This window comes from Nycticebus coucang, chromosome 3 (assembly GCF_027406575.1).
Source record: "Nycticebus coucang isolate mNycCou1 chromosome 3, mNycCou1.pri, whole genome shotgun sequence".
Lineage (NCBI taxonomy): Eukaryota > Metazoa > Chordata > Mammalia > Primates > Lorisidae > Nycticebus > Nycticebus coucang.
In genome coordinates this window covers 160,588,061-160,614,748 of record NC_069782.1, presented here as the reverse complement: position 1 = coordinate 160,614,748, position 26,688 = coordinate 160,588,061, and the positions used below count along the sequence as shown (strand labels likewise).

General features: G+C 51.4%; 1 protein-coding gene across 8 annotated transcripts in view; it reads right to left on the bottom strand.

Annotated features, from left to right (window-relative positions):
• Positions 1 to 15,736, bottom strand: part of KNDC1 (kinase non-catalytic C-lobe domain containing 1) — a 60,690-nt gene extending 44,954 nt beyond the window's left edge. For 6 of the 8 annotated variants that reach the window (XM_053585649.1, XM_053585651.1, XM_053585652.1 and 3 more), the window contains exons 1-3: positions 15,501 to 15,736; positions 8,632 to 8,830; positions 8,170 to 8,228 (exon numbers count right to left, since the gene is read on the bottom strand). In XM_053585649.1, the coding sequence (XP_053441624.1) occupies positions 8,170 to 8,228; positions 8,632 to 8,830; positions 15,501 to 15,602 (360 nt within the window). In that variant the 5' untranslated portion in view covers positions 15,603 to 15,736. Of the gene's footprint in view, positions 1 to 4,533; positions 4,671 to 8,169; positions 8,229 to 8,631; positions 8,831 to 15,500 lie in introns of those variants that run through there. The other 2 variants (XR_008378985.1, XM_053585654.1) reach the window with 2 other exon arrangements.
• Between the last annotated feature and the right edge of the window lie 10,952 nt (positions 15,737 to 26,688).

The following is a 26,688-nucleotide window of genomic DNA, read 5'->3' as shown; positions in this document are numbered from 1 at the left end:
GAATCACCACTCAGCTGACTGAAGCTGCCAGATACATCTGAGTCATATGCTGCTGAGATCATAAAGCACAAATGTGTTGGTCACTGATGGAGGATGGGAGGATGGGGATGAGTTCATCCTTTTAAAGCAGCAGGTAAATCAGGAGAAAGAATCAAGCTCCGCTCCTGTTGGCCCTGTGTGGATGTCTCTAGGGTGGCCTGAGGCTGTGGAGGGTGGGTTCTCTGGGCAGGAGCCTGGGGGTGTGGAAGGTAGGATGGTTGTCGGTGGCTGTGGGGGAAGCAGAGGCCCATACCGCAACACACAGGTACCTGCAGGCTGCTAAGTCTGATCACACCTGGAACTGCCCTTCACAAGGGGCAGGGGAGGGACACTGGTCAGGTTTCTTCAACCAGAAACTCACACAGAAAAAAGAGATGAGGCTCCTGGGAGAGACTTGGGAGGCCCTGGCTGGGCACCCTCATAGGAAGCAACCAGACAGAGGGTCCTGGTGGCAGATGGGCTTGAGCTCTTGCTCCACATAGACTCACGTTGAGAGTTCCTGCCCATGTCCCTAAGTGTGACCATGGCTCTATGGTTATGTTTAAGCAAGTCCTGGTCTTCCAGAAGTAAATCTGAGGCCTGTCATCATGCATCTTTTTTTTTTTTTGCGACAGAGTCTCACTTTGTCACCCTCAGTAGAGTCCCGTGGTGTCACAGCTCACAGCAACATCAAGTGTTGGGCTCAAGTGATTCTCTTAGCCTCCTGAGTAGCTGGGACTACAGGCACCCACCACAACGCCCAGCTATTTTTAGAGACAGGGTCTTACTCTGGCTCAGGCTGGTCTTGAACCTGTGAGCTCAGATGATCCACCTGTCTCGGCCTCCCAGAGTACTAGGATTACAGGCGTGAGCCACCACACCTGTCATTTTTGAGGCTGAGTGAGAACTGGCAGGGTCAACGTGCTGTTCTTTTTCTCTCCTCATATGTTTGAAATGTTTCATTACAAACATTAAAAAATAAAAAAGCACCATTCACCGAAAGCCTTGTCTACACCCAAAGACTAAGGCTGAGAATCGATCCAGTGCTATAGACCCACACCACGCTACATGTGTGCCCACACATGCACCATATCACACACGTGTGGGCGCAACATTCACCATGCCACACACAGGTGCCCACAACACCTTCCATAGTACACACATGTTCTCACAACACACACAGTACACAGTGTGCCCATGACACACACCATAGTACACAGTGTGCCCATGACACAAAGCATAGTACATACATGTGCCCACAACATGCACCACATCACACACATGTGCTCACAACATGCACCACAGTATAGTGTGCCCACAACACCTGTCATAGTACAGATGTGTGTCCAAGACACACACCGTACCACACATGTGTGTCCATGACATCCTAGTACAGGTGTTCCCTGTACACATACCATACCATAAACTTGTGCCCACACTGCACATTGTGCCACAACACACACTGCATTACGCAGTATGTCCACGACACACACTGTGGTCACACGTGTGCCCATGACACGCACCACAATGCACAGTGTGCCCATGACACACTCTACGTTACACAGTACGTCCACACCACACACTGTGGTCACATGTGTGCCCATGACAAGCACCACAGTACACAGTGTGCCCATGACACACACTATGTTACACAGTACGTTCACAACACATACTATGTTACACAGTACGTTCACAACACACACTATGTTACACAGTACGTCCACACCACACACTGTGGTCACAAGTGTGTCCATGACACACACCATACTATAGCACAGAGGACAGGCACCCAAGCAGCACACCCTCCACCGGGTGGAGAAGACAGCCTCACTCTACACCACAGCTGTCAAGGGGCTGGCATGTTCACTCCTGCCCTCACCCCCTCTGTTTCCCTCCAGGCACCCTGGAACTGGGCCACATACCCATCCACCCACAAATCTACACACTCACATATCTATCCATCCACACACCCACCTGTCCATCTCCTGTATTTTGCAGGGTTTTATTTAGCAAGGACACTTGCTAAGCACACATGTTGTGGACCAATGACAAGCAGACACTCCAGCAATGGTGGACAGCTGAGGTTTTTTTTTGCAGGGGCTGGGTTTGAACCCACCACCTCTGGCATATGGGGCTGGCGCCCTACTCCTTTGAGCCATGGGTGCTGTCCCGTCTCCTGTATTTTGAAAACATGACAACTTGGCTGCTGGCTGACAGACCCTGAACAGCAGGGCACCAGTCTCCTGCTCTCTCACAGCCCTTCCCTGTCCTCATCCTCAGCTCCCAATTTTGCTTTCCCACAGTGGCCTCTGGAGGCCTGGGTACAACAAGGCCCCGGTGACTTCTGTGGCCCATGGTCAGGTCCCATTTGGCTCCAGTCAGTTCTGTCCCTGGTGTAGACTGTGGCTGCCATGAGGCAGGATCCCATCTGCTCTGTTCTCTGTGGGCCTGGACACTTGCTAAGCACACATGTCTGCGGACCAATGACAAGCAGACACTCCAGCAGTGGGGGACAGCTGAAGTCATGCTAGCTGGGACCCTGAGCCCCGTGTGGGGGCCAGCAAGGGCAGGCCCCTGGGGCTTCCTGAGCAGGGTATAAAATGTCTTGGGGCCTCCAGAGATGTATCTCACTAGGAAGAAGAGCCCAGTGAGGCGCAAAGATAGGCCTCCAGGTCCACAGCGGCTCCCCACACCACTGACCCTGCACCAGTGTGGCGGCCCCTGCTCGAGCCCCTCCCTACAGAGCTTGGGCACCAAGGGTTCAGCATCAGGAAACCGGTGGCTTGTGTCCAGGCAATGATCTCTGCAAGTGGCAGGGACACAGTGCCTCCTCCCATGAGGACCCATCATCCCCAGCAGGGCCAGGGTGTCAATGCTCCCATCTTGGCAATTCACAGGGTGAGTGGGGCAAGAACACCACGGAGACCTGACAGCTGTGAATAGGCTGGAGTCACACTGAGAGCCCAGGATGAGAAACATGCCTCTCCTCAAAACAAAGAAAACCTTGACAAACTTCAAACGACAGGACATACGGGCAGCACTCTACCCAGAGTTTCATCGAGTCGGAAATTAAAAAGAGAAAGAAAAAGACAAGAAGCCCCGGTGTGTTCAGAAGTTCAGAAACAATTGTTCAGAACAAGTGCCCTCCTGTGGCCACACGTGGCATGGTGGACCCATGGTCACATGTGGCATGGTGAATATGACACACGTAACCTTACACAGGAGCCTGACATGGGACCAGTGCTGCATAAGTCCATCCACTGGAGGCACAAAGCAGGACCTCCTTTTGTCTAGAGAGTGTCACCCTGGGACAGGCGGGACAGGTGCTGCTCTGCTCTGTGACCTGAGTGCATTTGAGAAAGTTCATGAGGCCACATGCTGTGCAGATGCATTTCCTGCATGTATATCTCAATAAAAGCAAGAAAAAAAATAACCATTGACATTGCAAGATAGCACAAGAGCTAAAGAAATCCTGGCTGACTTGGTGCCTGTGGCTCAAGCAGCTAAGATGCCAGCCACATACACCTGAGCTGGTGGGTTCAAATCCAGCCCGGCCCGCCAAACAACAATGACGGCTGCAACCAAAAAATAGCTGGGCATTGTGGCAGGTGCCTGTAGTCCCAGCTACTTGGGAGGCAGAGGCAGGAGAATTGCTTGAGCCCAGGAGTTGGAGGTTACTGTGAGCTGTAATGCCACTGCACTCTACCCAGGGCGATAGCTTGAGGCTCTGTCTCAAAAAAAAAAAAAAAAGAAATCCCGGGAGAAATGCAAAATACTTAGAAGCACATGATAACGCAGACACTACACGGCAAAGTCGCAGAACGCACCCAATTGTGTGTCAGGGAACCCACAGCCTAAGTGTTAACGCTAGCCCTGTGCAGAAAAGGAATGGGCTGCACACGCTAGACTGAAAACCATCGCAGGGAAAGGGAGGGTGAGAAGCGAGAACCTTGGAAAGGGAAACACCAGCATTCAAGAGGGTTACAGGGCAGATGGGGCTCTGGAAAAGCTAAGGAGAAGGAGAAAGACAGAGAAGGGAAGAGACCCAGTGAGCCGCCGACTGCAGACCCAAAGCTGACTAAGGAATGCAGATTAGCCTGTAACTATTAAAAATTGAGCAGTAATTAAAAAGCTTTTCTCCAAGAAAACAGATGGCTTTGTAAATGAGTTTCACTAGACTCTGAGGAACAGACTTATATACACAGGGCAGAGGAAGAAAGAAGGCTCATAGAGGGCTAGAATAAGCCCCAGGCCGGCACGCGTCGAAAATGTCCACAGAACAGAAAACCGGCCAGTCCCTGCTCAAAACACGCACAAACCCCAAAGGAGCACTAGTAAATGTAACAGTGGGTGAGAAAGACAGGACTCTCCGACAGTCTAAGCTGTGATTTAATACCAGTCTAAGAGTGATTTAATACCAGAAAATGAATATGTAAATATTAAAATCTTAATAAAAAACAATGCAATCATTTCAAAAGATGCAGAAGCAGCATTTCCTAGAGAAGACATACACACCACAAAAAGCTCAGCACCACAGGGACCCCATGGCCGCGAGTGTCCCTCTGGGGTGGAAGGTGGGAAGGACTCTTTAGGGCCGGGTAACCCCCCAAGGCGGTGCCCACTCCAGACGCCTTTCAGCTTCTTGGGAGCTGCTGTTCCAAAGGGTGAGAGAGGGACAGAGAATCTGAGCACCACCACTGGGGGGTGAGGCCAGATTTTTACCGGTGATTTGATTAAATAGGAAATCTAAAAGAATCTATAAGTTATTGGAAATAATAAAAAAAAATTAGCAAGAACAGCTGGATATAAAATTAAGATAGTAAAGTGAATCGTATTTCTAGTAACAAGCAGAAAATATAATTAAAAAGCAGACTATTGATTTTAGAATGAAATCAGAAAATATCAAATTCTTGAGAATAAATGTAATAAACTCTAAAACTCCTTAGTAAAAATAATTTTTTTTGAGACAGAGTCTTGCTCTGTCACTCAGGCTGGAGTGCTGTGGTGACATAGCTCCAAGCAGCCTCAAACTCCTAGACCCAAGTGATCCACTTGCCTCAGCCTCTTGAGTAGCTGGGACCACAGGTACACAGCAGGACATCCAGTTAATTTATAAATTTTTAATAGAGCCAGGGTCTTGCTCTTGCTTAGGCTAGTCTGAACTCCTGAGCTCAAGGGATCCTACCTGCCTTGACCTCCTGCAGTGCTGGGATTACAGGTGTGAGCAACTGAGCCTGGCTGAATTTTTATTTTTAATGTCAAATGAACTTCAAGTGGATCAAATGTGAAGCAAAAACTTACAACTCTTGGTGGGAAATGTCAGTGAATATCTGTTGGACCTTGAGATTGGGAAAGTTTCTTAAAACACAAAACCCTGACCAGGAAAGAAGCGTGAATCAATTTGCCCAATTAATATTGAGAAGCTTTTTCATCAGCAGGTACCTGCAGGCGGCTTTTCCTAGCATGTGTCTGAGAGGTTGCACTGCTCTCTCTACAGACTGAGATGTCACTTGCCTTTCCACTTTGTTCTCTCCCAGCGGAGAGTGACATGTGACGTCATGGAACAGTAATACAGACGCTGCTGTGGAAACCCAGCTGCTTTCCATTAAGCCAGACATCAACGAGACTTACAAGTATGTACAGCAGGCTCAGTGCCCGTAGCACAGTGGTTACGGTGCCAGACACATACACTGAGGCTGGTGAGTTCCAAACAGGCCTGGGCCAGCTAAACAACAATGACAACAGCAACAAAAAATAGCCCGGTATTGTGGTGGGCACCTGTAGTCCCAGCTACTTGGGAGGCTGAGGCAAGAGAATTGCTTAAGTCCAAGAGTTTGAGGTTGCTGTGAGCTGTGATACCACGGCACTCTACCAAGGGGGACATAGTGAGACTCTGTCTCGAAAAAAGAAAAACAAAAAGTATGTAAAGCAGTGCCACTCTTCTTATGAATTTTTTTTGGAAAAATAATATTTTTCATAACATATGCTATGTTAATACACAACAGGATTACTGCTGTAATTTTAAAATGAGTTAATAGTTTAATATCTTTTGATTTCTTAGTTTTCTCTTATAGTAAATACTAAGAGATAGAATCCATATAAACCAAAGCTCGTGAGGGGATCTCTATTTTTAGGAATGAAAAAGGGTCCTGAAACCAAAAAGTTTGAAAACCACTTTTTTAAAGAAAGTATTGGGCAGATCACGCTGGAGCTACGTAGCATTCGCCAACCCAACAGCACGGACAAGAATTTCTGCACCAGCAAAGGAAGCCCAGTTGACTAGAAAATGGGTCTTGACCAAAGAAAGCCCTTCCCCCACGTCACATCGCAGAAATACAGCCTGGCGCATCCTGCTGGCAGATCCCAGCCCTGCCACACCCACGGGGTCACGCCAGTGGTGCACAAGTGGGGGCATCTGAAGAACCCATTGCCTGGGAGAAACTTGGGGGGATACATGCTTGGTGCATATGCCAGGACACACCTGGGGACAATGCAATGGCACCCACGACCAAAGCAGGTGGGTTGAATGTGGTGTTTCACCAGTGGAACATCATCCTTGTGGCAGTGGGTGTGTCAAGGGATTCCCAGAGGCCTACATGGAGCCTGGTACTCTTTTCAGAAAGTTAAAAACCACACACATGAAATAATATCACTTTTAGGGATACGTAACGGTGAGATAAAAACAAAAAGGGGTGCAGACACAGGCTAGGTCCCGTCATGGGGGGCAGGGCACGCGTGGGAAGAGGTCTTGGCCATCTGTTTGGCCTGGGTTACAGGCCCAGAAATGCATTTAAATTCTAAATCCATGCATGGACCAGGGTGAGAACTGGCACAAGCCAGGGGTTATGAGGGCTGGGATTCCAGACCCTTGAGGTCCAATAAGCTGAGCCGTGGAGCTCCAGCCCTGTGGGCCTGTGCCGGGAGCCAAAACATATCACAAAAATGCCCCTTGCTATCTTGATTTTACAGGCAAACTGTTCTCAGGAATTCAACCGTAAACAGTAATGGTACTTTCCCCTTGCGTATCTCCTCAAAAATGCACCCCCCGCCTTAGGGTCCTTCTCCTAGTAATTTTCCAGAAACTAGCCCCCTCCCCGCCCTGTTAGGAATAGCCCTTAGTTACTTCCTCGTTTGTGTGCTTATAAGCCCAGCTGAAAAATAAACTCAACGGAGCTTGATCAGACTCTTGACTTGCTCTCATTCTTTCGTGTCTCTTGTCCCCTCATTCGACTGACCCCTTTGTTTCCCAGGTCCCCGTTGAATTCCCCGCGGGCCGGGGCAGGCCTGAGGGGGTGCTGGACATCAGCCTCTGGGGTGAGGGCTCACACCCACTTAAGTGAAAGCAAGCACAGAGGTCAGGCCCACAACTCTTACTTCAAGGTCAAATTTAAGCTAATGATACCAAGGCTTCCACTGGAAAGAGTTCTGAGTTTGTCATTGCACATTTATCTGTTAGCAATTGACTTATATTTTCTGTCATCCTACAGGACTGTGAGCTTCATGACGGTGGTACTGTGAGTGGGCCATTCTCTCTCTACCCAACGGACAGACTGGTCCTTACAGATGGACAGGCAGCTTCAGATGGACAGAGCCTGAGCCTGAGGGCTGGGCATAGCTGAGCAGATGCCCACACGGCAGCCATGGCTCTGATGCAGTGGCCCTAGGCTGTGCCCCGGGGTGGGTGGAGTGTGCCTGGGAGCAGCCACCTCAGGTAGTCTTCAAGACTCAGGCTCTGGAGCTGTCAGGGTGGTGGCCACCAGAGCTCAGGAGTTGCCACCTGGAGGCTGCATGTCTCCTCAGGGCACTGAGAGAGACATACCTGTCAAGCCCCTTAGAGGAACCATGGTGCCTGCTTGTCATCACTGGTAATTTCAAGCGCTTTTGATATGTTACATGTGGTATAACTGCATCCCAGAAGTCACAATGTAAAGTTACAATAATGACAGACATGTCCAAAGCCACTGCTCTCAAACACGGAGCCGTCACTGGGCTGCCCATGCAGGACCGTGGTGGTGGACAGAGGTGGGTGCACCTCAGTGACAGCCCCCTGCCCCAGCCCCAGTGGTAGGTGCCTTTCTGGAGTTAATAGCACGGTGAAGGGATCCCACGGTGACCTTGAAGGGGCTTGGCACACCAACCAGCCACACTTACCTCAAAGGTGTTTCCAGTCACATCGAACTCTGGGGGGACAAAAGCGCCCTCGGGGTCATCTTGGGGAAGGAAAGAGAAGGCTTCCGTTCATTCACCAGGAAGCGCACATGGAAGAAACCCGCCAGCGGGAGCTTCGTCCTCCCTTTCTGATCTGGCTGACCTGGAGCCCAAAGGTGCTTTAAGCATTGCAGGTGACTCAACGGTAACCATGGGAAACTGCTCCAAGGTGGGAGCACACGGGGCTTTGCGGCTTCCAGAAGGAAACTGAGGCCACCCACTGGGGCAGGCCAGCCTCACCTTGGAGGCGCCACGTCCACGCAGGGCCACTAGGCCTGGTCCAGGGGACCAGGAGTAGGGTCTCCCCTTAGGATGTGAGGCAGGAGCAGCGTGGCAGTTCCCACCCAGCCCATCCCATCCCACGCGCCCTATGCCCTCTGGTGGCTGCCTGGCCCGCGGCCTCACCGCTGAGCTGCTCCATGAAGCACACGTTCCCGCTGGTGTTGAAAGCCAGGGTGTCTGGCGTGATGCACAGCGTCTGGAAGATGGCCGCGTGCGCGACACTGCGCATGGACAGGCTGCACTCCAGGCACACGGCCCAGGCCTCCTGCTCGCTGAGGCCGCTGTCCCGTAGGGAGAGGATGTCGGCCAGAGACACGTTTTCCTGACAAGAGAGGCCCAGTGTGAGCCTGGTAGCACTGCCCCATCCGGGCACCCCAGTCCTGAGAGGGATTCTCTGAGAATGGCTCAGCAATTCTGGGGAAGGGTTTGGGGCAAGGTCTCCTTATAACAAAGAGTCACCGGCTGTTGCTGGACATCAGAGCTGTGGGATGCCTGGTGGAATGCTGCGTGCTGCCCAGAGCAGGTGTCTGCTCAAGGAGCTGGGAGCACAGCCCCTCTCAGAAGGTTGGCTGGAGCCAGAGAACTCATGCCCAGCTGTGACAATTGCTCTCGAGGACACTCCAATGCCACAGGCTCATGGCCCAGTGGTCACAGAGCTGCCCAGGCATGGCTCCAGCTGACCCTGTCTTGGTGGGTCCCTCTGCATGGCCAGAGTGCCCAGGCCTCTCCACTTTGGCCTCACCCCTGACTCTGTGAAGGCTCAGCTGTGATCAGGATGACTGCCTGGACATACAGTGTACACACACCCATCATATACTCATGTGCACACAACATCCCACCTAAAGCATGACATTTTCACATGTGTACACATGCACCCATCCAACATACACCAACACACTGACACATGCCAACATACACCAACTCAACACATGCATTCACCTACATACTAAGACACCAATGCTCAGGATTGGTGTCCAATGCAGTCTTCCAATGCTTCTGTCCACTTCACACAAATAACTTCACATACACACGCTTCACACACACTACTCATGCATGCTCTCACATACATCCACACACAATGTGCAACCACATTCACACATGCCAACCACATACACTTTCTCACACACGGCCCCACATCCTTCCACACTCACATTTAGTACACACTCATACATATATCCACATGCACACACCAGATGCTCTGGGCTCCAGACCCTCTCTAGGCCTGTGGTGCCAGGACCACCACCTCGGTGAGCTTGCATGTTTGTGCCACCACCCAACAGGAGCTGAAGGTTTGAGGAGCCCAGCTGGGATTGCAGCTTGGAGGGTGTGGATGTGGCCAGGAGGAGGCTGAACACCTAAGCTGGGATGTGAAATAAAAGAGGCGGACCTGCGCCTTAGCACCCAGCCCTGTGTGTTGGCCCCTCCAGCACAGCCAAGCCACTAGAGACTAAAAAGCGACTCCCATCCTAGAATTTCCCCCACCTGAAGTGGGTATTGCACCAAGCCCCCACAACCACAGGTGAAGGGACAAAGGGCTTAAGCCAAGGAAAGAGACACTCAAGCAATGGCATTTGGGTGCCAGCCCCCCAGCAGGGACCATTCCGCCTGCCCGGCAGGGAGGGGCATTATGATGTTACTTCCTGACTAGCTTCTTCCATGGCAGGAATCTCCATGCAGTGTTCCTGGGTTTCCTGATTGAGAAAAGGTCTTTCTGATTTGCACTCAACCTATAGCCCTTTCTGTACTGTCTGAGACTCCTCATGCCTCAGGGGAACCTGGAGGTCTCAGGAGTGCATATGGGCCTGGTTGCAGGGGTGCTTGGGCCCTGTCTGCATACACATATGTATGTACCACACCTGCACACACATGTACACACACCCATGCATCTGCACGCAGTGCACAGGGCAGCACAAAGGTACACATGTGCATCCAAATACACACAGGTGTGTACCACACATGCACACACATGTACACACATTAGTGCACCTGCACACAATGCATGGGGCAGCACACAGTACACATGTGCACACATGCATGCCTTACACACAGGCATGTACCACACCTGCACACACATGTGCACACACCCAGGCACCTGAACACAATGCACAGGGCAACACACAGGTACACATGCACAAACATCCGTGAATCTGCATACAATTCACAGGGCAGCACATAGGTACACATGTGCACACCTGCATGCAAATACACATAGGCATGTACCACAGCTGCACACACATGTACACACACCTGTGCACCTGCACACCATGCACAGGGCTGTACAGGTGAGCCCGTCTCATGTGCACACATGCATGCAAATACACACAGGCATGCATGAAATGAAGTAACAAACAACTCCAGAAACACTGTGGATTTGTGCTGTTGAGTGGGAATGAAGCCAGCCCATTACGTTGAGTCTGAGCCAGTCCCAATTCCAGCCCGCTCACACAGTGAGTGATGAATGTGCTGCCATGGGGGACCCAGGTCAGGTGTGCTGCTGACAGGACCGCCTCCTGCTTAGGCCCAGTGGGAAGACGCCTGGTGATGGTGAGTCCTTTCCGCCTGAAAGGCTGGACTCTGCAACCCCTACTGCCAGAGGTGGGAGTGCCTAAATTTGGCAGGGTTTTCTCTGCATGGCTGCAGGATTGGACTCCATGGGGTCTGTGGCTGAGGCTTCCACTCTCGGACAGAAATGTCTCAGCCATGACAACTCCAACTGTTCTGGGGCAGGATTCAGCTCACACAGGCGGAGCTGGCTGCCCTGGCACACGAGGGCCTTGTCACATGCTGAGGGCTCCAGGCCCTGCGGCATCCCCCCAGCTTGGGCCTACAGGAACAGTGACCCTCCCCTGCCCAAATGCACAGTGGTTGAATTAGGGCAAGTGGGAGCAACAGACCAGGCTTTAGTGCCAGGGACAGAGATGAGAGGAGAGCTGGGTGGGACATAGACAGCTCTCTCAGCATGGGCTCCCCAGTTCATGGGGCCTTGTGGCAGCAACACCTGCACTTGCCTCCAGGAGGGGCCGCCTGGGGATCCCGTGGCCCACCTCACCACCAGGCAGATCCAGTCCCACAGCGGGGCCAGGAGGTGTCAGCCAGGGTGCAGGGCCCTGAGGGGGCCTTGACAAGAGCTTAACAGGGCTGTGGCAGACATTTCAGAGGGAGGTGATGTGCTATGAATAGCAAAGCCAGCCCAGCTCTGGGCACCACAAGGGCTCTTGGTAGGCTGGGGTGTCACAGCTCCCACCCTGCTCCTGCCAACATGATCTGTCCACAGTGTATAGACCATGCTCTTCAGGCAGGCCTTGGGGTTTTCGCAGGCCTTGGGGTTTTCACAGCCCAGCCTGAGGGTCACTGGGTCTCCTACCCTGCTTTGACTCAAGGTGGCTATGGATCTGAGTGCAAGGACCATCCAACTCCTGTCCCCACCTTGCAATTGTGGGAGAAGGGATAAGGTAAGGCAGGCGGATGTGACCCCAGGGGTAATAGTGACACACCAGCTGGCTCCTGGGTCCATAGGGCAGGACAGCTTCCCACCCAGGAATGGCAAAGGGTCCCTGCATTGGGGAAACCTCCCAGGCAGACTTTGAGCTGAGGTTTCATGGAGACCCATCTATCAATTTGCATGTTTCAAATGTACTCTCTTATAACCAACGGACTTTTTCAGCCTTGGGATGTTCTTTTTTTTTTTTTTTGAGACAGAGTTTCACTATGTCACCCTCGGTAGAGCGCCATGGCGTCACAACTCACAGCAACTTCAAACTGTTAGGCTTAAGCCATTCTCTTGCCTCACGTAGCTGGGACTACAGGTGCCCACTACAGCACCCAGCTATTTTTGTTGTTGTTGTTGTTGCAGTTGTCATTGTTGATTAGCCCGCCAGCCTTGGTGTATGTGGCTGGCGCAGTAACCACTGTGCTACGGGTGCCGAGCCAGCCTTGGGATATTCTAATAGGACTTGCTGACATGAAACTCCAATTGGGCCTACTGAGACCCCCCCTCCCCCAATGCTGGCAGACCCCCAGTGCCTGCTGGCCCCAAAGCTCCCACCTCCTTAGTCCCTGCCTCCCTCCAGGGCTTCCTGTTCTGGGCTGGTTCTGGCCCAGATGTCACACAGGCCTGGGGGGCTCCCTGGGACACCCCCTTCTTCCCTGGGTAACCCAACCTGTGCTCCTCTGGGCAGTGACTGGGCTCACCCACCTTCAAATCTTGAGCCCGGCCAGCACACAGAAAGCTCTGGGAGGCACTCGTCAGACTCAGGGAGGGGGAGAATGCTGTTTGCCTCTTGGGAGTCTCTGTGACCTGGGAACCCCCGGCTCTGGCACCCAACCTGGCTGTCTTCATCCCCAGACCTGCCCTTGACGGCTCCCCTAAGGCCCAACGACTCCATTTGCTCATGACAGGACTAGCCAGAGTCGCCCACTCTGGGCTGCAACTGCCTGGTATGTCCTGCCCAGATAGCACATCCCTCCTCAGTGGCTGAAATCCCACATGAATCCAGCTAGGGACACCTCCCCAAGGTGCTCTGCTCAGTGCCTAGGCAAAGCATCTCTCTGTTTGCCAGTAGTCCTTGGCTTGTACTGACCCTGTGGTGCTGCCTCCAGGACCAAGCTAGCCTGGTCCCCTCACCACATGCCTAAGGGTTTCCAGTTAAGGGTGTTCTTGGACACATACTGTTGCCCTCAGACTGCATGTCTCTGGGGCCCATACCCCCAGTGAAATCGCTGGGACACGGCTGCTAGTAACTGTCCTTCACTGGTGGATACCAAGCTGTTTTCTAAAGAGGCTGTTGGAGTTCATGTTCCTGCCAGCGAGGGGGACAGCTGGGAGGGCTGGTCCTGGCTAGCACGAGCCACTGTCTGGCTTTTAACTTCTGGTCAGCCTGGCAGTCTGGAAGGTACTCACAGCAGTTCTTTTTGCGTGCCCTGGTTACAGTGAGTTAACATCTCTGTTATAGCCATCTGGATTTTCTCTGAAGTCATGACGGAGGAGGGATATTCCAGGGGCTCCTGGGTGCCTTCTGTTTCCCCACTTTACCGTGGTCAATTGTCAGAATTAGGTGTTTAAGGAGTGAATTCCTAGGTCTTCTGCAGCTTGTGTGTGTTCTGGGCCTGGTGCCACCTCACTGTCTTGGCAGCTGCCCTAGGGGTGCAGCCACCCTGGGTCTCTCCAGAGGATGCTTCGGCCCTGCCCCCTGGGACAATGGTACAGCCTCACTCTTCCCTTACTCCACCCAGGACGGCTTTTGGATGTGAGCTGACCAGACGACACCGTCACTTACAGGACATGTGCCCTGAGGTAGATCTAAAACCTTCAAGAGGAACCAGATGTGTACAGAAGCTATGTCTGGGCCCAGATGTGTGCTCAGACACAGAGAATCCATCAGTCAGAGCTGCGCCTAGGGATGTCCTCGCTTTTTGGGAGCCCCTGTGAAGGCAGCACCACCTCCTCAGGTGAAGCCCACCTGGCCTTTCCCACTGGATGCTACTAAATCACTGGTGTCTCAGATCACCTGCAGGCCTCTCTCAGGGTCACAGGATGGAGCCCCCCACCCCATGCACTGTGCACAGCAGGAGCTGTTCCAGGCGAGAGGGTGCTGGCTAGGGGATGGTGGAAAGACAGCCAAATGGATCTGGGCTTGAGCTGTGGCGCACACACCCTGTTTATAGGGCACCAGCTGCTGCCTCAAGGCTTGGGTGCCTGGTACAAAGGGCACTGTGAGGAGAGCCGTGTGCTCAGGGATGCTTCCCATAGTGATCACTCAGTGAAATGTGCCCTCTGGGGCGTTTCCGAAGGCTGTGGGCTGAGTGCACCCTTCTTCTCCATCAAAGCCACGAGATGTCCCTTTGCCTCTCCTCTGGGCAGCCTCTAGCTGCACCAAATCCAGGCCACTGTGGGGGTGAGGCAGCCAACCCCAGCCCTGTCCCCGCGGCTGTGGGGCCGGCAGCACCTTCCCTGAAGGACAGCACTGTTTTCATAGCATGGGCTCCTGGCTTTTGGAGCCCTCTCCTACTGCGGGGGCTGTCAGAGGGTGGAAGGCCCTGGGAATGGCTGTTGTGTGTGCTTCTCTGCCTCAGGTTTGCTCAGAAGGGCAAGTGGAGGGTCTTCAGAATCATAGCCTGACATTTAAAAGGCAGGCCCTGCAGTGCTCCACCAGCAGCTGCAGAAGCCTGGTGCTCAGACATTTGGAAGATCCATATCCACAGGAGATAAGAGGATCCCTCTGGGTCTGGCTTGTTCTCAGGACATGGAGCTTATTGATTTGACCCCAACCCACAGCCTGCAGGGCACTATGGGAAGCCAGAGCTGAGCCACAGAGACAGACCCAGGCCAGGTGGGGACCTGCTTCTCTGCCAGAGTCGAGCAGACTGATTCTGTGGGCATGTGGCCAGAGCATGACCAGAAGCTGTGGGATGGAGACAGCAGGCATATCCCTCTATGCCTGGGGGAGGGGATCAGGCCTGGAGCCCCCAGAGAGCAGGAGTAGCTCTCAGCCCTGGTGGGGGGTCTCCTCCAGAGGCTTTCCTGAACCTCAGCCCTGGGTGGGGGTGGGAGGGGTGTCTCATCCAGCCCCGTCCCTCACCCCTAGCTCCTGAACCTCTTAGGACGGTTCTCATCCAGCATGGTCCACTCCCAGCTCCAAAACCTCTACCGTGGGGGGTCTCACTCCCCCCCTCAAAGGGCACCTGAATGGGGTCTGCTGCCCTTTACTCCCAAGAGCCTCCCAGGCGGCTGGCAGGTAGGTAAACAGTGTCCCCCAGAACTCGCCCACACCGTCCAGCCAACGTTTATGGTCAGGAACCCACCCCCCAGAGAGTGCCAACTTCTGCAGTGATCGTGCCCTCTACTCTGTACGGTGCTCTATCCAGGGGTCCTGACCCTTTGGAGAAAGTGTGGAAGGAGGGCGATGAGGACAGCTGCGGGATCCCCTGGGGCCAGCTCTCCTGCTCCTCATCTTCCACAGGGAAAGAGGTCCCCGTGGGGCCGGGCGGCTCACCTCGTCCTCCGGCAGAGTGGGGAGCGGCTCGAAGTCGTAGAAGTCCAGGTCTCTGCCGTCCTCCTCGTAGAGATCCGCCGCGGCCGGATCCCTGGCCTGCATCCTGCACGGTGCCGCCAGGGCCTCGAGCGTGCCGGGCTGGGGGCGCGCTGTCCGCCGCGCTATCCAACCCACTCCACGCCCAGCGGTCCCCGCCGTCCCCGCCGCCCCCCGCGCCGTGGCCCAGCTCTGCGCCCCACTCGCGCGCTGGGCAGGCTCGGCTACGCGCTCTCAGGCGCCGTGGCAACGCGCCGCGCGCCGCGCGCCCCCCGCGCCGGGCCCGCCCCGCGGTGCGCCGCCTGCCGCAGTGTCGCCGGGCAGGGGACGCGCCCCGGGAGTCTGGGGAGGGGCTGGGGGCGGCGCCCGGAGCCGCAGCCACCGCGGCTGACGCTGGGGGACGCCCGGAGACTTCGCAGGCAATCTTGGGCCTTGCTCCCTGGGCATCTGGTCCACTTTCGGGGCAGAGCTGGAGGCGGCGGCCAGAGCGGCCGGGGACTGTTGGGGGCGGAGCCATGTGTGTGGCCGCAGTCCTCAGAGGCGCGCAGGAGGCCCCAGGGTCTGTGCCCACCTGGACACATGGCGGGTCCGCAGGTGGAGTCCGTCCGAGGAGGGCACCGCGTCCTTGGCCCAGTGCCCCCTTCCCACGGGCCGAGGGGCGGGGCTGCAGCAGTAGGGGGCTCCGCAGAGGTGGCTGCGTGGGGGCATGTGGGGCGGAAGGGCAGGCGGTGGATATGGAGTTCGCCTGGGAGGTGGGGCAGCAGCCACATCCCCCGCTTTGGCAGTCCTGCTGGCTCTTGATTAACCCCTTCTTCCATTAGGGTCCACTCCCTGGGCTTCCCTCAATATTGGAGGAGCTTAGTCCCAAGGGCCCCGACAACCCCCATCCCAGCCTGGCAGACAGTCAGGATGTCCTCTCAAAGGGCTAGGAGGGTGGGTGATAATCTCATCATTGCCTGCTACTCCCACTTAGGAGAACTGTGGGTCAGAGCCCCTGAGAGTGGACATTGCAGAGCCAGGCTGTTGGCTCTGCTATGTGACAGGCTATCCTTAGCACACAGCCTGGGCAGGCACACAGAAGGTGCTTAATAAGTGCTCCTTGAATGAACAAGGCAGGGCTTTTGGCAGGGCCTACAAAGCTCTGGGTGTAAGCATGGGCAGAGATGCTAATCCCAGCATCTGTCCTTGGGTCAGGTCTCTGTGGCTCCTGGCCCTGGTCTGCATTCAGGGCACTGAGGCTCTAGGCTGGGAACCAGGGCAGGTGCTAGGAGACAGGGTCCCTGCACGCAGCCAGGTGGTCTCACCTCGGACTCAGTGCTGATACTAGGGCCCACCCAAATTGACTGAATCAACCATGGTGTGCAGCCTCCTCCCTCCTGGGGTGTTTGGAAGCTCAGAGCAGCCAGCCAGTGGAGTGGATGTCATCAGAGCTGGAGAAAAGACGTCTCCCAGCTGTGTGACTGTGGCCAGCTGGCCATCCTGAGTGCTCTCTGTGGGCCCCAGGCTCAGAAGGTGGGTAGATGTGGCAGCAGGTGCTCAGCTCTAGGTCCACAGATCAGAGCGCCTAGGCTTCTGGGCCTTGCTGCTGCTGGGCTGGGGGTGGCCACCTGTCTTTGTGGAGGTTGGATACAGCCTTGAGCCTCTTGCCTGCCACCTATCCTGAGTCTCTGGGGGAGGGGGAAACCATGGCTGAGGTGACCACAAAGTGAGGCCCCCGGGAACTTGCAGTCAGCAAATGTGCAACCTTGTCAGGTTGGGTGCAGGTTACCTCACAGGCTTCAGGGTGAGGACACAGGCCCTGGACAGGAGGGGCAAAGGCAGACCCCTGCTATAAGGAGCAGGCACATCATAGCTCCAGTGACACCACCCACTTCAGGAAGAAGGTGTCTCCAATTTGGGTGAAATGCAGAACACCAGGGCTGCTGCCTGGAAGGACTCAGCTGCTGGCCCCTCTCCTTGGTCAGTAGGACTCCTGCACAGGGGCAGGGACACAGGCGGGGGTGGGAGCCGAGGAGCCAGGAGGTGGGGGCTGAGGAGCCCCTGGAGGGCCCGCCCAGGCTGCTTTGCTATCTCTTCTCTCACCTGCATGCTGTTTCTTGTAAAGGTCTGTGGCCTGTGGTCTTTATTATTCAGTGATGAGTGTCTCCTGCTGGAAGCTTTGTTGGTCTGGTCAAGATCTGAACCCTCGCCTGTGTGTGCAGCCCACTCTGCTCCACAGTGGGGTGTGCTGCTGGCCTTGAGCCCTAGTGCTCCTACGTTGAGGGAGGAAGTGATTCCTGGGATCAAACGTGTTTGGATTAGGCACTCAAAATCTTCCCAGGCCTAGTGAGATGGCATAGGTGTGTATGTGGGTGTACAAGCAACTTCTGGGTGTCTACTCAGGAAGGGCTGTGAAGAGGCCACAAGGGTAGCCTCCTAGCTCTGGCCCCTAGAGCACCTCAGGGCATGCAGTTGGTGCTTAGCTTGACCAGGCTGCGTGCTGAGGCTGCATCACTTCTTCCTGCCACCCCTGACATGCCTTTTCCTGACATCTGACTTCTCACTCTTCCTGGGCCCATCTACTCATTCTCTCTTCCTCCCCTTTCCTGCAAGATCCTCCCATCTGCACGGATGCTTCTCCTGCCTGCTCTTCCTGACCTACACTGCCCTCCTGGCTGGGGCTGTCCCTGGACACTTCTTCCTAAGATCTTGCTCTGTGCTAGTTACTAGCCCCTCGCCACCTCAGACACCATCAGAATTAGCCTTGCTCTCCAGACTTTCATGTCTCCACCAGAGGAGGCTGGCTCCTGGCTTGGGGCATGCAGTGGGCACCTCAGGGCATGCAGTTGGTGCTTAGCTTGACCAGGCTGCGTGCTGAGGTCGCTGGGGCAGGGGTCTGCAAAACCTTGGCTCTTGTTTTTCCTAAACAAATTCTGAAAAGCTGTCAAACCACTCACACATTATGAAGTCAACATCTATAGTTTAAAAAAAATAAAAATATAAATAATTGCAAAGAATGTAAGTAATTGCTGGTATGGTTAAATATTGAGACTTTGAAATAAAACTGTCAGTCATGCTTGTAAATATATCCATGAAGCTAAGTACGAAAGTGGTTTTGATAGCCACCATCAATCATTTAAGAAAATACACAAGCATATGCTCCTCTGACAGAGACCTCCCTCCCGGTGCTCTGGACCGAGGCACATTGTGGCCGCTTAATTTTGCTCAGAACTTCTGACTGTGATACATCTCTATGCTGTAGTTTCAGCTGACCCGTCACCACACTTTGCAACAAATATACACGTAAGTTTTAATAAATTGTATATTTATTATGTACAAATTTTGAAACTTTTTTTTTTCAGTGACCACAAGACTCATTTGATGACATCAAAGTAAATGACAAAAGTAAATTATGATGTTTCTGTTAGAGGCAAAGCAAACACCATGGTGAACCGCTCCAACCCTGACAGTAGACTGCTCTGACCTGACGGTAGATGGCTCTGACCCGACGGTAGACCGTTGGCATTGGAGCCTGCTCCTGACACTGTGTGGCTGCCACTTTGTCCTGCTACTTTGTCTCTGCACACACAGGGCTATCCCTGTCCTACCACTCTCCCAGCCGCTGGCTGGCAAGCAGGTGGGTCCCTTCCCCTCTGGGGTGGGCAGGCTGCTTCCTGCAGTCTTGCTGTTGTTCCTAGTCACCTTTCTCTGTTGATTGAAGTGACAGGGTGGCTTCTGATTTCCTATTTGACCCTGGTGCTGGGGTTCCCTTCAGGAAGGCCTCGTGAATGTGTCTGAAGTAGGAATGCAGACACAAACGCTGTGAGTCACGGACTGAGTCTCAGGGTAGGAGGGGGGCTGAGCTCACCAGGCTCCTGGAGGAGGCCTGGGAGGTTACCATGCCTGCATGGGACACTCCGCCTTGCAGTGCCCAGAGGATGGGAGCATGAGGTCACTGAAGGACAGGCTTCTCCAGTGGGGACACACTAGTACCCAGATGGGAGCACAAGAAGACCACTCCCCACGCAGGGCCCCTCCAGTGAGCAGGGGAGAGGGAGAGGCCATATCCCTAATGACCCCAACACAGCAGGACAAGTGTGGAGGGTCTCACACAACCCCGGCATGGAGCCCAGACTGAACGAAGTCCTTTGTCATAGGTTGGTTTCTCTCCCTTGGTAGCCTCTGCTACCTTCTGGGAGACCCAGCTGAGTTGGTGGGTGCAGTCTCAGGATCAGACTCGCTGGGCCCAGGCCTCCCCAAGGGACACAGCCACAGGGTGGGGCCAACAGAGACTGCATCTCTGTCAAGCCAGGTCACAGGCACCAAAGAGAGGCTTTCTGTACACTTACTTTAGGTCACACAGCACAACGTGTGGCTGTACACAGAAGAGCAGAAATCAGGGGAATTGCCACTCGGAGTGTGGGGCTGTCCTCTGACCACCAGCCTTCCTCCCACCACCCACCCCAGCCTCAGCACTTACCATCCTGCTTTTATAGAAACAATTCTTTGCTTTTCTTTGTAGTTTCACCACCTGAGCACATGTCATTAAACACCACAGTTCTGTTTTGCCCATTTTGGGTTTTGGTTGTTTGTGAATGATGGAATTATACAGTCTATATTTTTGTGTGTGGCTTTTATCACTCAGCATGTTTTTGAGATTTAACCATGTTGTTATGGACAGTAACAATTTGGCTGACTTTCTCTTCCCACTGTTGATGGATTCTGGCTGCTTCCCAGCACTCTGGGCAAAGCAACCAACCGGAGGTGTGTTTTGTTCAGGCTTCTCATTCGTGTGTGTGCGTGAATTTTGGTCTGTGTATGTGAGTGGAATTCCTGGGTCAAACGTGTATGTTAAATTTCATATTTTTGCCATACGGGATGCCCAATGGACAGGAGAACTAATTTTGCATCGCTGGAATAAATCCACTACAGTGTGATATATTATCTTTCCCCAGTATCACTGTATTTGGCTCACTAATATTTTGTGGGAGGATTTTGCATTTGTTTTTATTGGCTGGTAATTTTTCTCATGATGTCCTTATTGGCTTTGAGTGTGAAGGCTGTGTGGCCTCATAGAAGAGCTGGGACATGTTTCTGCTTTTTCTTTTCTCTGGAAGAGTTCTTATAAAAATTTTGTCTCTTAACTGTTTGATGGTATTCTCAGGTGAAGCCATCTCTGGATCTAAAAGCTTTTTTCTTTTTTTAAAATGGGAACGTTTTGAATTATGGATTCAGTTCTTTAATAGTCGTATGTGTGTAACTATTAGATGCTTTCATAATCTTGTCAGTTTTGTGATGTTGCGCTTTCCTAGGAGTCTGTTCTGCCTGACTCTTCAAGCTCACTGAATGCGCTGTGTCCTCCACCCTCCACCGTCTTTCTCTGTTTATAGTGTGTGGGGTCTGTAGTAGTGCCCCTGCAGATCCTGGTTTCTGTTGCTTGTGTCTTTTTTCTTGATCAGACTTGCCATAACCTTTTAAAAGAATATATGATTTTTCTAACCTTTTCTAACCTTTTAAAAGAATATATGATTTTTCTTTTGTTAATTTCTACTCTTATTTTTATGTTTCCATTGCTCTATTTTTGGTTAATTTATTATTACATTTCTAAATTCTTTCTCTCTCTTTTTTTGAGACAGAGTCTCACTATGTCGCCCTCGATAGAGTACTGTGGCATTGCAGCTCATGGCAACCTCAAACTCTTGGGCTTAACCGGTTCTCTTGACTCAGCCTCCCAAATAGCTGGGACTATAGGCACCTGCCTCAATGCCCAACTATTTTTTTTTTTTGGTTGTTGCCATTGTCATTGTGGTTTAGCAGGCGCCATTGTCTTTGTGGTTTAGCAGGCCTGGGTTGGATTCAAACCCGCCTACCTTGGTGTATGTGGCCGGCGCCCTAACTGCTGAGCTATGGGTGCCGAGCCACATTTCTAAATTCTTGAGAATGATGCATAACTCACTGATTTTCAGCCTTTACAAAAATTTGTCTATAGCTATAAATTTTCTCTAAGCACTATTTCAGCATGACAAGGTTTGATGTGTCATAAAAATAAGAGCAGAAATGATTTTCCTTATCATTTTGGTCAAATAATTTCTTGTAAGTTTTTTTTTTTTTTTGTTTGTTTGTTTTTTAATTTGGCCGGGGCTGGGTTTGAACCCACCACCTCCGGCATATGGGACCGGCGCCCTACCCGCTGAGCCACAGGCGCCGCCCTTGGTCAAATAATTTCTTAAATTTTCCAAGTATATGAGCATTTCCTGGTGATCTCATTGTGGATGATCGGTAGCCTAAATGTGTTTTGATGGGAGAATGTTTGTGACGTTGTCTGTGGCCTGAGTCTACTCCACTGTGACCCATAGTCTGCTTTTCTCCCTACGCTGTTAGTTCACAGTCACTGCTCCTATGGTTCAAATTTCCATATCCGATTTTAGTCTGCTTGTTCTTCTAGTATTAAGAAAGGTATGTGAAAACCATTCACTACACTAGAACTGGCACTAAATCTGCCTGTATTCGATACACAGTAGCACATCTGTAAGGTGACCACTCAAGGGACTTAACAGACAGGTGAACATACGGAGGTGGTCAACACAAGGAACTAGTACTTCACTTTCCTGTACAGCATTTCCTGGAGAATATCATACCAAATCATACATAATCAAAACAGTAAAATCATACATACTGCCTCATATGACATCAGTACATTTACTGTTTTCTCGTGGTTTAATCATTCTTTCTGAAAAAAAGACTCAGTCTTGGTCTGTCTCTTATTCTCCTTACAAACGTAGTGAGAGAGCCCCCTGGACGCCGGCCACACCACTCGGTACACCAGGGCGCTTTCCCTCAGCAGGCGACTCCCGTGCATGACCAGGAACCTGGCCCCCTTCCTGTGGGGTCTCCGCAGTGTCTGTGGCTCCCCCCCTTGCTTCCTCCGCCTCATCAGCTGCGTCACGCACTTCCACCTGGTCTGTACTTCGGTCAGTGTGGCTCAGGTTCACTGCAGGTCACCACCCCATCCATTGTAATGAAACCTTCCAAGTCTGCTCCTATGAAATCTGCCCTGGGAGACGGACTGTCTGGTGGGGCCAAAACATCCTGCTCTCAGGTTGTGACAAATCCAACTTTCTTGAAACACTTCTGCATCGTTTCTGGCTGAACTTTACTCCAAGCAGCACTGACCCAGAGGACAGTGTCCAGAGTGTTAACTGATACAGCAGGCGAGGTCGCCCCCACAGGGGGACCACAGGTTGGTGTTTCAGTGATGACCCACTGCAGGAGCTGGGCTCGGTCATGCACTTTAAATGTTTTGATGGTGACTTGGTCAAGAGGTTGGATATTTGAGGTCGTGTTTGGAGGTGGGAATTTCAATGTCACATTTGTGAGATGACTCACCTGTGGGTGGCCAGGACAGCTGTCTACTGTCAGTGGAGCAGACCCTTTCTTCTTTACTTCTCCGTCGGTGCCCCTCACCCACTCCCCAGACAGGACCCCGGCCATCCATGTGCATCTGTCTGATCTCCAAGTGACAGGGAAGTCCTGAATGCAAGTGGCTTTGCTGATGCATCAGTCACCAAGGGCTTTAGTTTCCCTCCAGTTGAGCCAGTACAAAGCAGAATGTGAAAGGTTCTTTAGAAAGTTTTCTACTCTTATTTTTGTCACTCTTCATCACAAGACTCCTGTCAGGAATCACCTTGACAGAGAAGCGTCCGCATTCATCATTGTTAAAGATGTCGTCACCTTTGAAGCCTCTGCTAAAATCCAGGAACTTTTTGGTGAACTCTCCACAACTCCTACTGGACTTTCATTGGACTCACCACACAAAACTTCCTGGGAGATCTCCTATCACAGGTCAAATTTCTTGAGACAACCACTTGATGCTTGGAAATCTGCCACCTGAAATCATGTGCACATTTTTTTAGCAACTTCTAGGATCATTGGCCTGGAGATTTGGTGTTACCTGCCCTTCATGGGGCTTCACTGGCTTCATTGAAGGAGTTTTCCTTTTTCTACTGACAGTCTCCATGTTCCCCTACATCTCTCTCCAAGGACTCAGGTCACGTTAGTTGGATACTGCTAACCATGGCCTTGCTGACACCACAGTCATTAAGGTGGAGCTCAGCTGGTGGTCTACATGGGATGAGAAAAGAATTTTTCTAGACCAAGATTAGGATATAAAATTATAGTCATTATTTTATCTTCTTAGGAGAAGAAAGAGAGTGTGAGAGGGAAAGAGTGTGGGGAAAGAGGGAGAGAAAAGAGGAGACAGCATAGCACCCCCCCCCCCCCCAAAGAAAGGAAATGGCAGCCCCGAGGCCAGTGGCTAGCAGAGGGCCAGGGAGCTGCAGCCAAACTCACAGCATTATGGCACTGGCCCACTGCTGGTCCTCCCCAGGATGATTAGCAACTGTCCTGCTGCTGCAGACACTTTTCTCTGTGTTTCTGATCCTGCTATTGATTCTGTTCTGAAATATCATTTTTAGCAGGTGTGAGGACAGAGGCTCAGCTCACACCCTGTTGTTCCAGGATCTACTCAGGAACCCGGGAGGCCATAGCAACAAGATTCTGGAAGATTGAGAGTTGATGAAATGTAAAGAGAAAGAATTTGCATTTCCTTTCTGTCTGTTCTTCTCAGTGGTTTATGAAAAGGGAGCTGGGGTTTGGGCAGGGCTGCTGGTGAGCCTGCTGGGCAGAGGGAGAAGGCAGATGGGGTGGGGTGGGGGGGAGCACCGATTTTAGTCCTTACTGAAGAACTATAGTTAAGAATTTCTCTGTCATTTCACTAGAAGATTGACCATCTTTACAAAAATCTCCTGCTGCCTTTCTTTGGCTGCTGCTTTCCAGAAAATGTAGAAGATCAGCCTTTTCCTTCAACATCAGTTGAGTTCTTTCCTTTGGGCCATCATGCCTCAATTAACTGTAAATTTGTTGGTGACTGTAGGATGTACCCACAATTCAGACCAGTCCTTCATGTTGAAATAATCTTCCACAACACCTGAGAGACAGTAGGATTGTGAACTAAAATAAAATCTTAAGGCTCCCTCACCCCTGCAGCTGACTGACTGAACCCCATCTTGGCCAAGGAGATTACTAAAACTGAGTTGCTATCTTTGAGAAAGGAGATCAGACAGGCCTCATCATGCCCTGCCCCCTCAGAGACGTCCTCTGTGACTCACTAACAGGCCTAAGGCTCTGCCAGACAGACACACCTATAGGTCCTCAATATACATAACAAATCACCTGAGTCTGGGCACTGTCCTGAGGTTTGTCCAGAGACCCTTCTCTCAAGCATCCCTTTTCACTGACTCCTGGTCTATCAGATAGAGCTTAATTGTCAGCTAAAGAATCTTTAAACCCACCTATAATCTGTGGCCCCTGCCTTCAGATGTCCAACATTTTGGGGCCAAACCAGTGTATATTTTCCATGCATCAATTTATGACCTCACCTGTAATTCCTGCTTCCCTAAAATGTATAAAATCAAACCGTGACCCCACCACCATGAGACCACTTGTTCAAGGCTTCTTGGGTGTGTCTCTGGGTCATGGTCCTCAAATCTGGCTTAGAATAAACCTTTTAAAATTATTTTAGAGAGTATGGCTTCTTTTTCATCTACAGTACATTAATCATAATCCAACATGTGGTAATAATGAGACATGAAAAAAGAACTTACACGAAATAAAAAATAATACAACTGGGTGGCACCCATCGTTCAGTGGGTAGGGCGCTGGCCACATATACTGACTGAGGCTGGTGGGTTTGAACCCAGCCTGGGCCAGCTAAAACAACAATGACAACTGCAACAACAACAACAAAATAGCTGGGTGTTGTGGTGGTCGCCTATAGTCCCAGCTACTTGGGAGGCTGAGGCAAGAAAATCGCTTAAGCCCAAGAGTTTGAGGTTGCTGTGAGATGTGACACCACAGCACTCTACCCAGGGTGACAGCTTGAAAATCTGTCTCAAAAAAACAAAAAACCCAAATCCCAATATAACCAAGGGGCAAAGCCCACACCTCGTGGTGTAGAGTGGACTTGATTGGTCAATTTATAGAGGGAAAATTGACTCTGTGTGTCACAGACCAAGTGGTCAACATAAAACCTACAGTGGTGGTTAGTATAGAGAGGTCAGCCTTCCACTGAGTACACGTGGGTCAAGTCTGAGCTATCAAAATTAGGTCAACTTAAGGAGGTGGTCAATGTGGGGAGGAGGTCAGCTGTGGAGGGCCTACTACATTTGTTATAAAGTACATACAAAACTTCTGACTGTTATATTTTCTTATTTACATTATTCCTTGTCTCTGTGAAATTTACTTCCTTATTTGTGCATTTGAGCAATTTCTTCTTGCCCTAAAAAGTATTTCGGCAAACACTTCATGACCTTAAATCTGTAATGTTTGGTATTAATGTTAATATTAATGAAATATCTGTTTTCTCGGAGGGCTTTTTTTACTTTTTTATTTGTAACCTTCCTATATCCTTATATTTAAGTTGTATCTTTTGTAAATAGTGCATATGGATATAGAAAAAGACAAATCGAATCTGATGTGACAAATTTTGTGTGTCAATTGGAGCATTTAGTTCACTAAAACTACCTTTTGTTAAAAGTGTTTTCTATTTTTCTACCTGCTATGTGCTGGTTTTTCTATCTACTTATTTTGTATTGATTAATTATTATTATTATTGTTATTTTTTTAAAGACAAAGTCTCGCTTTGTCACCCTTGGTAGAGTGCTGTGCCATCACAGCTCACAGCAACCTCCAACTCCTGGGTTTAGGCTATTCTCTTGCCTCAGCCTCTTGAGTAGCTGGGACTACAGGCACCGGCCACAGCACCCAGCTATTTTTTTTTGTTGCTGTTGCAGTTTGGCCGGTGCTGGGTTCAAACCCACCCTTGGTATATGGGGCCAGCACCCTACCCACTGAGCCACAAGCGCTGCCCTGTATTGATTAATTATTGTTGTGTCTTCTTCTGTGTTAGTTTGGAAGTGTCAACAGAAAAGAACACAAACTCTGTGAAGTAATTTAAAGACATTAATTCTGAGCCGAATATACGTGACCACGGCCTGAAGAGCCATGCACCAAAGAAGCCTTGAGCAAGTGGCCTCACCGTGGTGGGGTCACAGTTTGGTTTTGTATGTTTTAGGGAGACATGGATTACATGTAAAGTCGTAAATCAAAACACGAA